At 51.3% G+C, this 15,874-nt stretch overlaps 1 protein-coding gene across 5 annotated transcripts in view; it reads right to left on the bottom strand.

Moving 5' to 3' along the window:
* Window positions 1-4,822: 4,822 nt before the first annotated feature.
* Window positions 4,823-15,874, bottom strand: part of BCL11B (BCL11 transcription factor B) — a 91,946-nt gene continuing 80,894 nt past the window's right edge. For all 5 annotated transcript variants that reach the window (XM_060003948.1, XM_060003952.1, XM_060003950.1 and 2 more), the window contains one exon: window positions 4,823-6,894. In XM_060003948.1, the coding sequence (XP_059859931.1) occupies window positions 4,823-6,894 (2,072 nt within the window). The remainder of the gene's footprint in view (window positions 6,895-15,874) is intronic.

Genomic DNA, 15,874 nt, shown 5'->3' with positions numbered 1-15,874 from the left:
CATTGTGACATTAAGGGAAAAAAGAGGCCCAAAATCTTGTACAGAGAATAAAAGGAACAATAAATATTTTACTAAGCCATATTGAAATGACCTCCTGTCATCTCAACATTTTATCCATAATAAAAAAAAAAGTGCCTGTTTCTTAAACAGAGCACAAATACCAAGCAATAATAAATAGTTCCAAACTTGTAGTAAAAGACAGAACCTCCAAGTAAACAACAAAATCTCATACAATAAGTAATAGAAAAGGTAATAAAAATATTTCGCCTTGCCAGTACAAATGCAAACAACTTAACTCAATGTAACTTTGCTTCACAGAGCTGATACAAAGAGCACCAAAATCATGGGTTTGCCTGTGTTCCACAAAATCTTTGACTGTCACTTAGGACAGGGACGAAAGGCTGATTTCCCTACTTTTCACATTTTTGCTTAGAGGAATTCAGCTTCCTCCTCCCCCCGTGAAAGACCCTCAAATGGCAAGTGGCAGGTTCCAATTTGGGGCAACTTTGAACCAAGTTGTGGCAACTTTGAACCAAGTTGTGGCAGTGTGGAAACCGGCAGGGTCAGCTGGGTCCCCCAGGCTCGGGGCCTCTCTCACTGGGTCATCTGCTTCAGTGTTGGCTTTTTAAACATGAAAGAGAAGCAAAATGCTCATTTCTCTGCAGTCGACAGAGACAAAATCTTTGTGCTTTAGGATGGCTTAGTCCTGGAATCGTGGTGACTTTGCGGAAGCTGGTGAGAGCTGGCTAGCTTTTGTTAACTACAGGAGGATCGCCTTGGAGGCTCTAAAGGACCTTCCCAGGGCATCCGGAGGAAAGGACGGGCCCCTGGGTCTTCGGATCAAGCAGGTAGGAAATGGACATCTCAGCTTTATCTTCCACTTCCTCTCCCTTTCTTTCTACTTTGCAAAGGTAAATGGCAAGGAGCAAAGAGCATACTAAACAGAAAAGCGCCCAGAAGAAAGATTTCTGCATTTGGTAAAGAATTGCCCGACAGGATGCTTGGTTATACTTTCGTAACCTGAAATGGTTTCTTAGAGTTCCTGAAATAAAAAATGGCTTCCTGATATAGGTATTTTTTAAAAAACGTATTATTCCCTCATCCAAAAAAACACCATTTTATTATCTTAAAGCTACTTGGCTTTACAAAAAAAAAAAAAAGGAGTGGGGGGGACAGAGAGGGAGAAATAAATCGAATAAAAACAAAAAGAACAAATAAAGGACTGACAGAGGCGTAAGGATGGAGAGGAAACACAGAGGAAGGAAAGAGAAAGCTATGGAAAGGCACCGAATTCGTCCCAGGCCCTAGGCATTCGGAAACTTGACGGAATGTAGGTTTCGGAGAGAAAAGCAGCAACGCAGGTAAGAAAGACAACAGGCCAACACTCTCCAAGGGATAAAAGGTCCTGGTTGTGATGGGGACTCCTTCCTGAAATCCGATTTGCGCTGGCCCCAGCCACAGATCACGTCACCTGCGCCTAGCTGATACACCAGCTCCCTTTATTACAATTTTTGTTTGCTTGTTTGTTTAATGCTTTCTCAAGGACTAAAGAAAGCTCAGCTTGCGTTTCTCTCTGCTCTGAAGGGCAGGGTGACGGCAGAGGAGGAAGATGCTCTGGGCTCTCCTCTACATCTGACATCTTTTACAGATGCCTCTTAAAGAAAGGGAGGGCTCTGTGAAATGGTACCTATACCTTGACAAACACTGATTTTTCCACTCAATACAAATAAAGAATTTCCCATCTGGTTTGCTGTGGCCACACCAGGGAGCCTTGATGCAAGGTTCAGGGCATTCAGAGTGAAGCCCTATTCGAACAGTCCTTTGTAGAGGCCAATTCCGACAAAAATATATACAACTAAAATGATTTGTGAACCAAAGCATTTAGCTACTTCCTTTTGTTTCTTTTCCTCAAAGGTTGTCAAACAACCCTTTTTTCTCCTGTACAATAGGACTTAACATACAAATTTTTTTTTGCAATATTTTATCCTGCCAAATTAAAAAAATATATTATGGCAGCCTGCTTGTTTTTGTTTTTTTTTTTCTTTTTATTTCCAAATTCACTAACAAAAAGGTACATTAAATCCTTTTAAAAGGACAAGCTTACAGTTAAAAAATTACAAGCTCCAGTAAAAATACAGCAAGTGCTTACATCATATGAACCAACCAATATCCATTCCAGAGAGAGGCGGGAGGAGGAAAATAAGTACAGATCAGAAATGTGGATTTTTTTTTCTGCAAAGCAATAACAATATTAAGCACTTTTTTTTCTACATACTTTTTCTACATGGTGTAGCAATCCCCTTTTAATCCCCAAATACAAGTTTCTATACATTTTTTTTTGAAATAAAAATTCAACACCCAAGGCAGAAAAAAATTTACTAAAACTCCGACTTTACAGTTACTGTGACAAGAACAAATTATTATAGACCCCACCATTTAAATTTTACTGCAACATTTTCAAGGAAAAGAAAAGGGTTTTTTTTTTTTTTTTCTTGTTTTGTCAAATGCCCAGGCATTCTCGATTATTACAAATACTGGTCCACTTTTACAGTAATCAAGAAATTTTCATATATATAATATATACTAAAACCCCGTCACCAAAAGAAAACAATATACACGCAGCCACTGTGGCATCTTTTTATAACCTATTAAGCAAACTCTGAAAAAAACGATCGCTCCAACACACATACACACAATTTTTTTTTACCCTTGTATGTATCCAATACTGTAAACGTATTTTTAAGACAGAGTGCACTAAATTTAACGTCAGAAAAAAATTAGCCGTTGTTCCTGAATTGTTTTTGTTCTGTTTTTCATTCAACGATATCAACTTGTACCTTGTGTCACTTGAGTTTTAATTCAGCAGTAAATCACCTCCACTCCACATCTAAGCAGCGTTGTCCCACAGACAAAAGGGGCTGAGGATAATTCAGCTAATGGATATCCAAGGTTGTGCTGGGTTTATTTCTTCATTTGATTGGGTCTTATGGCATTTTCATGTCTTCAACCAGGATTTTTGAAAATTTATTTAAAGTAAATGTGGCTTTGTTTGTTTCTAAAGAAATGTACTTTTCTCGTTTTACTTTTTTTTTAAAAAAGTCTTTTCATTTCAAAAAAAAAAAAAAGTTTTGCATTTGTCTCAAGAGACTCAAATAGGAAGATCAGTTTTCAAGGCACTCACATCAAATTGAATGGCAGTAGAAAAACTGTCCAATAAATTATTTTATTTTGTTCTTTATAGTGCCAGTATTGTGAATGCCACGCTTAGCAATACTGACACTCCATCTCAGCCATCCCTTACAGTTTAACCCACCTCTGGGCCAAAACGAAGAAGATGCTGCAATTTCTTGTTTAGAAGCCATTTAATTTAAATGCAAACAAAAGCTTTAAAGTGCGGGTCAACAGAATTCAAATGTCTAATCTTAACAGTCCAATGTTTAGTACCTTCCAACCTAATGGGATAGAAAAAAAAAAAAACCAAAAAAACCTGGGAAGTAGCGCTGGGCATCTTCGGATGGAACTCTTCCCATTCTCCAGTAAAAGGGAACTGAAATTGGCAAGATCCTCCCCCCACTCCCCCCCCTCCCGCCCCCCCGTCCGTACAATGTCATCAGTGTGCATTACGTGAGAGAATAGTAACTTCCCTCAATTCACCATCAGTACACTTGTCTGCTTGGGAAACGATCAGTTGTCACTGGCAGCAATGTATGACTTAGGATTTCTGTGGTGGGGGTGATAGAGAGAGAGAGAGAAGCTGTCAAGCCAGAAGAAGCCTGAAAGAACACCACTGGTTTCTCTCCTTTCTGTGTCACTGCAGGCCACCACCATCTACCCCCAAAAGTACCCTCAGCCCATTTTATTTAGTCTAATCTACGGCAAATAGCAGAGATGGCATCCCAGGGCCCACCGACATTCCAAGAAAAGTACGGGATCTGATGGGAATGCACTATTTTAGAATGCTCTTGGGCCATTTCCCGGGGGCAGCCCTCAAAAACTCCTGTTTCTCTGGCAGTGCTGAGTTTTCTGAGGGCCTCTCCCCACCACCACCACGCAAATGTTTCCTTATGTATTGCAAAGTTGAAATCAACACAGAAAAGGCCTCTGTTACTCGGGACATCATCAGTGCTACATCTCCTTTCCGATTCTGAAACAAAGTGCTACAACTTTAAAGATTGTTATCCGCTGTTCATCCACCCCCTCCCCCAAAACAAAAACAAAAACGCATGCCACTTTTTATTTCAGGACAAAAAAAAAAAAGGAATAAAAAAGTAAACAACTTTAAAAGTCATTTAAGTGTTGGCTTCTTCACAAGAAATTACACATGCTTAGCTTAGATTTCAAAAAAGCAGCGCCCTCCCCCCCCCCAAATTATAATTTAAAATATATGCTTCCCCTCTACATAGCTCGGGAGTCATCGCTCAGGCTACTACTGAGTTTTTAAAAAACAAACAAAAAAAAGAAACAAAAAAAAGAAACAAAAAACTGAAGAAGGGATGGATACCCAACAAAATCTCTTAAAGGAATTTCAACAGAAAGAATAATAATAAAAAGTACCTGCACATGCCAAAAAAATTACAAAACCCAATAAATACAGAAATTATTGCACAGTTAAAAGGCTCCACAATTTTTACTGCCTTAATCAACCCTCGGGTTTCCATAGGACTTCGCAGACACAGGTTAGGTTGGAGGGCCGCCTCCCCTGGGGCCCCGGGGGCTCGCAGAGGGTGCCGAGCGGCGGCGGCGACACGGAGGCAAGTGTCAGGTCAGCATTCTCTCGCTTGGCGACGGGGCTACTGTACAGGTGCGCGGGGGCCGCGCGCGCTTAGCTCCTCTCGGCCTGCTCGATTTTGACGTCGTTAGTCAGCAAGTGCTCGCCGTGCCACTTTTTCATGTGTTTCTCCAGGGTGCTGTAGACGCTGAAGGGCATCTGGCAGATGTCGCAGCGGTACACCTCCTTGCCGATCTGCCCGTGCGTCTTCATGTGGCGCGTGAGCTTGCTGCTCTGCGCGCACGCGTAGTTGCACAGCTCGCACTTGTAAGGCCGCTCGCCGGTGTGGCTCCGCCGGTGCACCGTCAGGTTGCTGCAGTTCTTGAACACCTTGCCGCAGTACTCGCACGTGTCGCTGCGCCGGCCCTCCTTGGAGCTCGGCCTCCCGGGGCCCGGGCCGCCCAGGTGCGGCGTGCTGCCCCCGCTGGCCGTGCCGCTGCGGCCCGACAGCCCGCCGTCCAGCAGGTCCCCGGGCGGCGTGGAGAAGCGCAGGCTGCCGTTCTCGGACGAGTGCTCAGACGACGTGGCGAAGGGCGACTGGCGCGCGTCCGTGAAGCCCAGGAAGGGGTCCTTCATGAAGTGCCGCGACGCCGCGTAGCCCACGAGCCACTGCGAGTACACGTTCTCGGACGGGATGAGCGCGGCGGGCGGCAGCTCCAGGTCCTTCTCCACCTTGATGCGCTTGGCCGCGCTGTTGAGCCCGGGGCTGGGCAGAGGCGCCGGCTTGCGCGGGAAGAGGCCCGGGAAGGGCTCGGCGCCCGGCGCAAAGCCGCCGCCGCGCCCGTTGACCGCGCCGCCCGGGCCCGCGTCGCCGCAGCCGCCCGCGTCGTCGTCGTCGCCCGGGTCCCCGCCGCCCGCCGAGCGCTTCAGGAAGGCGCCGCGCTTCTGCTTGTCGGCCAGCAGCTCGCCATAGGGCGGCAGCGCGCCCAGGCCCACGTTCTCCATGACCTTGCCCAGCACCAGCGCCTTCTCGTCGGCCAGCGCCTTGGCCGCGCCACCCACGCCGCCGCCCGCGCCCGGCACCCCGGCCACACCGCCGCCGCCGCCGCCACCGCCGCCGCCGTTCTCCCGGTTGCGGCTCAGCTCCGAGTCCATGCTGAAGCTCGACTCGGGCCGGCTCTCGTTCTCCAGCAGCAGCTCCTCCTCCTCGTCCTCCTCCTCCTCGTCTTCCTCCTCAGGCTCGTGGCCCAGCGACGGGTCGCTCTCGTGGTGGCGGAAGTCGCCGTCGGCCGCCTTGAGGCCCTCGCCGGCCAGCTCGCTGGTGCCGGGCTCCGGGGAGCTGGCGGCCGAGAGCCCGTCGTCGGAGCGGCCGGCCAGGGAGCCGGCCTTGTGCATGTGCGTCTTCATGTGGCGCTTGAGCTTGCTCGCCTGCGAGCACGCGTGGTCGCACAGCTGGCACTTGTAGGGCTTCTCGCCCGTGTGGCTGCGCCGGTGCACGATGAGATTGCTCTGGAACTTGAAGGTCTTGCCGCAGAACTCGCACGACTTGCTCTTGGCCGGCGGCTGGGGCGGCGGCGTGCCGCCGGGGGGCATGGGCGGCAGCGGCGGAGTGCTCAGGAACGGGGACTTGGGGCTGGGCTGGAAGGGGTTCAGGAGCCGGTGCATAGGGTTGCCGCGGCCCGGGGACACGGGCGGCGGCGTGGAGCTGTTGCCCGCCAGCTCGCGGAGCCGCCGCGAGAAGTCCATGGCGGGCGAGTCGATGGCCATGGGGTTCAGGCGCATGACTCGGTCGAAGGCACTGGGGTGCTGGGCGACGAGCCCCATCTCCTCGGCGCTGAGGCGGTGCGGGTCCAGGTGGTGGCGCGGCGGCGGGCTGAAGAGCGGCGGCGTGCCGGGCAGGCGGCCCTCGCCGAAGCCCGGGTGGTCCCGCAGGATGGGGCCCGTCATGCGCAGCAGGTTGAAGGGGTTGCTGTCGCCCAGGAAATTCATGAGCGGGGACTGGGCCACGGCCTCGGGCCCGAGAGGCGGCGGGATGGTGAGCCGCGGCGTGAGCGAGCTGCTGGCCGGCCCGGGCTCCAGGTAGATGCGGAAGCCGTGCGTGTTCTGCGCGTGCTGCAGCAGGAACCACGCGCTGTTGAAGGGCTGCTTGCATGTTGTGCAAATGTAGCTGGAAGGCTCATCTTTACCTGGGGAGACACACGGACGGAAAGGCAGAGAGAGCGTGAGAAGCGGAGGACGGGGGCTCGCGCACCACGGGGCCACTGACCTGGAGGCGAGCCGGAGCCGAGTGTGTCCGGGGACCCGCGGCCCTTGAGGGCGGCAGCAGCGGGACGGCTTCTGAGCAGGCCCAGGCCTGCGACCCCCTGGCAGGTCCCCGGCAGAGGGGCTGAAGAAGCCTGCTCTGTGGGCTGGCGGCCCTGGCAAAGCCCGGACCAGGCATGCGTCCTCAGCAAGTTACCGCAATTCGGTAGACATCCCTCTGTGCCCCTAAAATACGGTGTCCTTAAGCCCATCACCTCAGAAGCCAAAGGAGATGTGTTTGTGAGAATGCCTGATTCCAGTAATAGGAAGTATGGGAAGGCTGGACTGCATAAAAGATAGCAGGGCAGATTTCAGCCGTTCAGGGCTACCTTCACACTGGCCACGGTCTAGACCAGGGATTGGCAAGCAAGGCACTACTGACATGTAGACCCTGATGATTCTCCGCCTGGGGGCCGGGGGCCGCCCTGTGCTTTGCAGGGTGTTCAGCAGCATCCCTGGCCTCTACCCACTAGAAGCCAGTAGCACTCCCTCCCCTCCCAATCATGAGGATCCAAAATCTCTCCAGGCATTGCCAAACCTCCCTGGGGGGCAAAACTGTCCCCTCCCCCCCCCCAGTCACTGACTAGGCAATCTTTGATCCAATAAAGTTCTAAGAAGCACAAATCAAACCAAATCGCCTTGCAAACTTTTTTTTTTTTTTTTTTTTTTTTTTGCGGTACGCGGGCCTCTCACTGTTGTGGCCTCTCCCGTTGCGGAGCACAGGCTCCGGACGCACAGGCTCAGCGGCCATGGCTCACGGGCCCAGCCGCTCCGCGGCCTGTGGGATCCTCCCGGACCGGGGCACGAACCCGCGTCCCCTGCATCGGCAGGCGGACTCTCAACCACTGCGCCACCAGGGAAACCCGCCCGAACATTTTACGAGAAACGGCTGATACCTCTGCATCACTCGGGATTTTAACTACAGGAAATCCCAGGGTTTCACACACCAGGGGCCATGCAGAAAGCGCTGTCAGATTTAAACACGGATGCGTAGGAACAGAAGGATTCAGCATGTCATGAACATCACTACTGGGTGACAGCTGTTCCCCACCATTGCTCTCCTGGCCTCACACACACACACACACACACCCCTAACCACAGTGTGGAATCTGGCCTCCAGAGACCCCTGGGGAGGGGGAGGGGTGAGGTCCTTTGCCAGAAACACTGAGTGAAAGAATGTCACATCTGACAGGATGGTCAGGATTAATGGTGGCAAGTGTGGAATTGTTACAAACTGGCTCTGCTGACATCGGGAGCCAGTCTTAGTGGACGCTGGTGGCACAGAGCCAAAACGTCCCTGTCTTTGTCCATCATTAGGGTCATCACAAAATGGAGCCTAGACCTTCCAACCAGAACCTCTTTTGCGGCCAACGTCCTGAACCTGCGGGTTAAACTGGCTGCTTCTCCAGCCTGAACCTCTTCTCCTCATGCTTCACGTGAACAGGACAGGTGTGGGCAGGTCCTGCTTTCCAACATCAGGTTTGCTCACTGGCCGGGAAAGGAAAAGGGAACACGACATCACAGCTGAGATCTTGAAATACCCTTTTGTTTTTTCAAACGTTCTTGTACCTGGAAGATTTGAACGCTGATAAAGCACGGTAGCCGCAAGCTCCCTGGTGGAGCCAAACGTGCATGTTAATTTCCATACCCCCGTATCAGGAAGGGGAGGGGGGAGTACACGGGGCGGGCTGGAGCAGACAAGCCCCATCTCAGCCACTCCCTGGAAGATTAAGGACTTCTGAAATCCCGTATAGAGATGTATTTTTTTGGTTTTCCAGCCACAAATTATGTTTCTTGGGGGCTTCACCCTTAGCAGTAAAATCCAAGTGGCTCTGGGACCAAACGTCCCGAGTTCCATACAGGTTAAACTTGACCTCTCGCAAGGTCCAAGGTCCAAGGGGCCTGGACCTCCCTGAGCCATGCAGTGTGTGCGGGCTGTCCAGGGGGCAGGGGGGCAGGGTGGAGATTCTCCCAGACACAGAAGCAACTGGGCCAGATCACCCACCACTGGAAACCAAGACCTGCCTTCCAGGTCTGGTGGTCTATGGGCATCACTGCACGCTCACGTGCAACAGGACATGTGTCTGTGTGTTTGGTAGTGAGGAGACCAAGAGGGGTGCGGGGGGCAGGGAGGACAAAAAGGAAAAAAGAATTCCGAAGGTCAGCTTCACCTCACTTTTAAACACAGCTCCAGGAGAACTTCTGAGGCAATTTTCTTTCTCCAGGGTGTCTGGGCAACTTCCTCCTCCCAGTATGTCTGTGTAATTCAGTTCCCCATGCTGGAGCCCCTGGGGAGAATTTCCCCACCTGGAAACAGGGCCTTTCCTTCCCAAGGCCCTGGGCGGCCGTGGTCCTTACTGCGGGAGCGGTAAGGCCACACGGACACCCCAGCCTTCCCGTCCTGCGTGCCACCCTGCTACGGCAGAGAGCGCCAGCTTCCTGGAGGCAGCATCTCCTGTCCTGGCTTATTAGTTAACGCGTGTGGGGAGCAGAACTCTTCACCTCAGACAGCCTCACGGGAAAGCGGGCCAGAAGCCATGCTATTTAGAGCCCTCCGCAAATCCTTTTCTGGAGCTAGGCAGAATAAACGAGTAATAAATAAGAAGATAAAGGAAAAGTCCCTTTCTGGCACAGGCGCTCATAACACAAGTGAAGCCCCACCTCCCGCAAGGTCACAGATCTTCCAATTAAAGCGCAGTCTGTACCCTTCACCTCCGCTCCAGCCACTCTCATTAACCAGGCTACTGCGCACAGCTGCTCTGGTTCCTCATGTTTTTAAGATGACGGGCCGCCTCCCTTCCCCCAATCTCCTTTTTCATCATCTTCATTTCCTTGGGTCTCTCCAGAGCACTTCCTGTTTCTTCTTCTGATGGCTACACATTTTCTAGAAAGTTCTGCTGCCCGTGAGGAATGTTGGGTATCAGAAGACGATGCAAAACTCTTAGGCAGGCCAGGAATGAAATGGCCAATTAAAATATATATATTTTTTAACTCAAACGGCAGCTGCTGAGAAGCATGTAGCTGCGTGTTCTAAAGAGTTCAGATGTTTCCACTTTTTGTATTAAAAAAAAAAAGAGCAAAAGACACTGCTAAAACTCTAACTTGGAGCAACCGGGAGGAAGTTAACTGTCCGGAATTCACCATCACGGGGAGAAAAGCTCTGTGCGTATCCCTTGAATAGGATTCCAGGGTCCCTCGTCAAGCCAGGGTAAGCTCTTTTCCCGCACCCCTGAACCCATCTGGCGCCCACACTTCTCTCCACGCCATGGCAAGATTCACTGCAGGTGCCGGTCTTCCCAGGATCTGACAGCTTCCGATGTTTTTAAAATCTCCCAGCCCTCAAAGGCCCTCCCTAGACAATGCACTTTCCACTCTCCTCCGTAACTTTCTCTTTTAAATAAAATGTTCATTTCCATATTACCACTTCATGGTTATCTCTTACCTAGAAGCAGCCTTGAGCACTGGGGCTGCTCACTTTTGAGAACTGAACAATGTCAGGAAGCCTTTGAAGAGCCGCTCGGAACATTTTTCTGTTCAAAAACTCACTAAATATTTTAAAGCCCCAACACACACAGTCACCAATGGCTCATTTTTAAATGCAGCGGAAGACCCTCGGTGAGAGGGCTGCTTCGGACTCAGGGCTGTCCCCGCTCCTGGAGCTCAGGGCCACCTGCCCAGAGGTGAGCTGGAAGCTCTACCACGTGCCGACTTCGCTGGTGGCCCAGACAGGGTCCATGTCCCGACACGCTGCCACTGTGGCTGCCGACGTTCCAACTGAGAGGTCGACGCCTAGGTTATTTTTATTTTTATTTTTATTTTATTTTTATTTTATTTTATTTTTTTGCGGTACGCGGGCCTCTCACTGCTGTGGCCTCTCCCGTTGCGGAGCACAGGCTCCTGACGCGCAGGCCCAGCGGCCATGGCCCACAGGCCCAGCCACTCCGCAGCACGTGGGATCTTCCCAGACCGGGGCACGAACCCGCACCCCCTGCATCGGCAGGCGGACTCCCAACCACTGCGCCACCAGGGAAGCCCGACGCCTAGGTTATTTTGAAGCGACTTACCCAGCGACGCCAAACCTGGCCTACAGGCCTAGAAACGTCAGCTGCGTTTGGATCACTGCATCAGGCTTGGCGACTCAGAACCCAGGGCCCGTGTCTTGTTTGCTTGCTTCCTTCCTTCTTTCTTCCTCAGACATTTTTGGTATCCATTGGCAGAAACCCACACTGGGTCTTCTTTTGCTCTCCTGGCTTTCAAGGGAGGCCCTGTGTTTTTCTCAAATTCAAAACCCTCCCAGTGATCTCTGCTGAAGAGAACCCTGGACAGCAGCGTGAGTTCATACCTCCGCCCTGACATTCCCAGCAGAGTGATGTTGATCAAGTCGCTTAACCTCTCTGAGCCTCTGTTTCCTCATCAGTAGAGCGGGAATAACATATCTGCTTCCAAAGAGGGCCGGGGGAGCAAATGAGATCGCGCATGTGGACACACCCTACAAAATCCACACATCACTGCGCACATGTTACGGTTGGGCTTTGCGTGTTTTGTTTATTATCCATCTCGTACCTGGCAGTGGGCGCTTCGGGGATGCCTTTCAGTCTAACTCTGGCAGTAATAACACCCTGGGGGAATTTTCTTTTCTTTTTTATTTTTTAACATCTTTATTGGAGTATAGTTGCTTTACAATGCTGTGTTAGTTTCTGCTGTATAACAAAGTGAATCAGCTATACATATACATATATCCCCATATCTCCTCCCTCTTGCGTCTCCCTCCCACCCTCCCTACCCCACCCCTCTAGGTGGACACAAAGCACAGAGCTGATCTCCCTGTGCTGTGCGGCTGCTTCCCACTAGCTATCTATTTTACGTTTGGTAGTGTATATATGTCCATGCCACTCTCTCACTTCGTCCCAGCTTACCCTTCCCCCTCCCCGTGTCCTCAAGTCCATTCTCTACATCTGCATCTTTATTCCTCTCCTGCCCCTAGGTTCTTCAGAAACTTTTTTTTTTTTTTAGATTCCATATATATGTGTTAGCATACGGTATTTGTTTTTCTCTTTCTGACTTACTTCACTCTGTGTGACAGTCTCTAGGTCCATCCACCTCACTACAAATAACTCAATTTCGTTTCTTTTTATGGCTGAGGAATATTCCATTGTATATATGTGCCACATCTTCTTTATCCATTCATCTGTCGAGGGATGCTTAGGTTGCTTCCATGTCCTGGCTATTGTAAATAGAGCTGCAATGAACATTGTGGTACATGACTCTTTTTGAATTATGGTTTTCTCAGGGTATGCGTCCAGGAGTGGGATTGCTGGGTCATATGGTAGTTCTGTTTTTAGTTTTTTAAGGAACCTCCATACTGTTCTCCATAGTGGCTGTATCAATTTACATTCCCACCAGCAGTGCAAGAGGGTTCCCTTTCTCCACACCCTCTCCCCTGGAGGAATTTTAATGCAGCCTGCCTAATGCATTAGAGGTTCCAGGGAAGTAGAAACTTGCAAATGTTGAGGAAAAGGCATTTTTTATTGTGACTCTTGGGAACCAACACGCAACTGGGCTCCTGCAATGAAGTGCTACCGCCTCCCCACCTCTGCTAGTAGGAGTTGTTTTTTTATTTTTTTAATGAGCATTTAAATAATTGTTCTTCCTTATTATGCTGGTTACTCTAATAATACCAATAAAGGTATCAGGGATGTTCAATAAAAAGCACACCTTTAACTGAGTTATTATTCAATAAAAAGGCCATAATTGAGAGCAATAATTTAAGAGGGCTCTCCTAAAGCCAAGTGATACCCAGTGGAAGGGTATTCCTGCCTGCAGGGGATTTAGTGGTTCACGGCTGCTCAAAAGCCACCTCCCAGCTCAAGCAGGGCCTGGGGCGATCACCGGCCAGGGCCTTTCTCCTCCCAAAGCTGGAGGCAAAAATGAGAGCCCTGACACTTGGACACTGAAGAAAGAACTGGGTCTTGGCTTCACGTGGCCCTCTACAGTTTGCAAAGCACTTGACAGTTGGTTTGGCATTTTCACAGCCATTAGCGCATTTCATCGTCACTCACACGACCGCTGAGGGAGGCCAGGCAAGGACCACCTCCCTGCTGGCACGTGATGATGCGACAGCTCAGAGAGGCAGAGTCCCCCAGCCAGCAAGGGGAGGGCCATGTCCCTGCTCGGGCTTCCAGAGACCTGGCTCCATCCCAGCTGCACCCCCCAGCACCACCTGAGATCGTTCTCTTTACACTCGTCAGGGCCTGTTTCACAATGAAAAGGTCCTCCCATCACACTGTGTGTGTCCTCCCAGGGAAGGGCATCGATGACCCTTTGATGGAGCCCAGTCGGGTCCACCACGGGCCTTGTCCCTGGAGTGGAGATGTTTAAGAGAGCAGGTGAGCCTACGGGGCAACGTGCCACTCAGGACCTGGTGAAGGGGTCATGAGACACTGGCAGCCAGGGTCTGGGGCAGGCTGTTAGATCCAGGGTCTCCCTGGGGCAGGCCCCTTCCCTCTCTGGATTTTAGGGCACCCGGTGCCCAAGGAGAGGGCTGGATTCATTGGCCGACCACCCAATCCTCCTCCAGAATCTATGCCCACTAGCAATGCCACCTCCTCAGCGCCAAAATGTTAATAATTATTATCACTATTATCTCTAGATGTGTAGACCCCTTATTAGTTTAAAGACTGTCTTCCCTTTCATGATCCCCCAGAAAGAAAATGTCAGTTGGTTTCCTTGGGGAACTCTGTAAGTTTCATGTTCATATCATTTCTGAGCACAGTCACCTATGAAATCTATAAGCACCCCTGCTTGTTCTGAAAGCATCCTATCAAACAAAAGCTCAGCCTCTCCAAGAGAGAAGGTGGAGCTAAGGGAAAAATAACAGCAGTAACAAGAAACCGTTATTAAACCCTTACATGAGCTGCCTGCAGCTAAGGAGTACTGTCCTCACAACTCCCAAGGTCAAGAACTGTCAGCAGCACCATCTCACAGATGAGGAAACTGAAGACTGGAAGAGATGAGGTCATCAGCCCAGAGCCACACAGACAGCCGTGCTCTAGATAAAAGCTTAGTCAGAAGAGGAAAGGGTGCGGACCTGGGCCCCTCCCAAGACAAGGGACCCCAGGGTAGGAGACGGGGCAGTTGTGTGTGCCTCGGGATCTCACCTTTGGTTCCAGCCACGTGCTAGTGAAACGTGGAGACGTGTTGTTCTCGGCTAGAATTCAACAACTTGGTGAACTCAGGCCAATCATCTCGTGGAAAAGTAATAGATGCCCTTTGTTGGGCGTTGGTTCTGGCGGTGACAGTAGTAGCACTACTACTGCTACTAAATGGTCTCCCTGGTGATGAAGTGCTGAGCCAGCCCCAGTCTAGCACAGCCAATGCCCGTGGCGGACATTGCAAATCCATCCCCACACTCCCCCACCAGGCCTCAGAATCCTCCTTAACCCAGAGCTCCAGACAGCCATTACCACCACACAGGGCGTGCGTCTGCCTCTTTGCCATCCCTGGATCCCAGCTCACATAAGCCCACTAAGTGGGGGGACCAAGATAGGTAGAGCTGAGTGGACTAGGTAGCAGGGCGTGTCCTGCGAGAGCAATGCCTACGCTTGCCTTTCATTCATTCATTGAAACACGTAGGAGCTGGGCACCCTTTATCCACTAGGTATTCTGCTGGTATCGAGGGATGCAGCTCTCGAATTCCAGGGGGAGACGAGAGCACCTAATAACCCTCTCAGTTATTTCATGAAAAGTGAGAGTGCTGCTAGGACCAACCTCAAGGTGCAGGGAGAGAAAAGCACGCAAGGGCTTGGCTGCCTTTGGGGGTTAGAACCTGCATCACCCCATGTAGTCTCATGATAGCTCTCTGCCCGTGACCACACAGGAGCAATAAAGGAGGCTCAGAGACCGCAAGTAAGTCACCGGAGGCCACATGACTGGCCTTGGGTCATTTATTTAAAATTCATCATCTGGTCTGGATTCCAAGCTCCCTGAGGACCGGGGCTGAGGTGATCGTGCTACTGCCCCAACTCCGGCCACCAGCAGGGTGACGAACGCACACGTGCTTCAGAATTGCCGGCACCTGTGTTAGCTGTGTTCTGTCTGTTTGCTCCCGCCGTGGTCAGCGTGGCTAAAGTCATCACAGGCAGCACAAGGGCGTCTGCCCAGGTCTGGGTGAACCTTCCCAGGCTGCACAGTCTGCCCTCCAGGCAAGGCCGCCTCTGGAGCAGGGCCCAGCTCGGCACTCACCACGACCCCGCTTCCCGGGCTCGCTGGGCAGGACCCCACCTAGCATGCCCATGCCTCCCCGCTGGCTGTGTTCCAACCACCAGAGGATGCTGGGATCCAGGTGACTCCAAAGAAGCCAGACGCTCCGCCACCGCCCCCATCCACCTCTAAGCCGCCCTGGCAGAGGGGGCAAGCGGGCCAGCGATCCTCCCACATCACAGCCCTGACAGCCGCTGCTGCCCGGAGGAAGCACCGGGCTCTCAGCCTTCAGGATCTGGCCGGACTCACTGCCCACTCACGCGCTAGACCCCCACCCTCCTGGTCCTCTCCCTGCCCGTGCATCTCACACCTCCTTGCACCTGCCGTTTCAGCTGCCTGGAATACCTGCCTTTCCTCCTCTCCCTGCAAAACATCTTCTTAGACACAGCCCAAGCGTAGCCCCCTCTGAATCCCCATAGCCTTGGGGGAATGCTGCTCGACACTGATCACCACACTGGTATCACCTGCCCTTGACTCTGGTGGGCTTGACTCACGTACCACTGCACGTGCCAGAGGTGGACTTGTGGGCGCTCACAGCCACTCTGGAAAGTGGGCTCTAATCCAGATCTTATATAAAAGAGAAACTCAGTCTCATCACAGCTAAGT

This window comes from Delphinus delphis, chromosome 2 (assembly GCF_949987515.2).
Source record: "Delphinus delphis chromosome 2, mDelDel1.2, whole genome shotgun sequence".
Lineage (NCBI taxonomy): Eukaryota > Metazoa > Chordata > Mammalia > Artiodactyla > Delphinidae > Delphinus > Delphinus delphis.
Note: the sequence above shows the minus strand (reverse complement) of the source record. Positions and strands in the feature narration are given on the sequence as shown.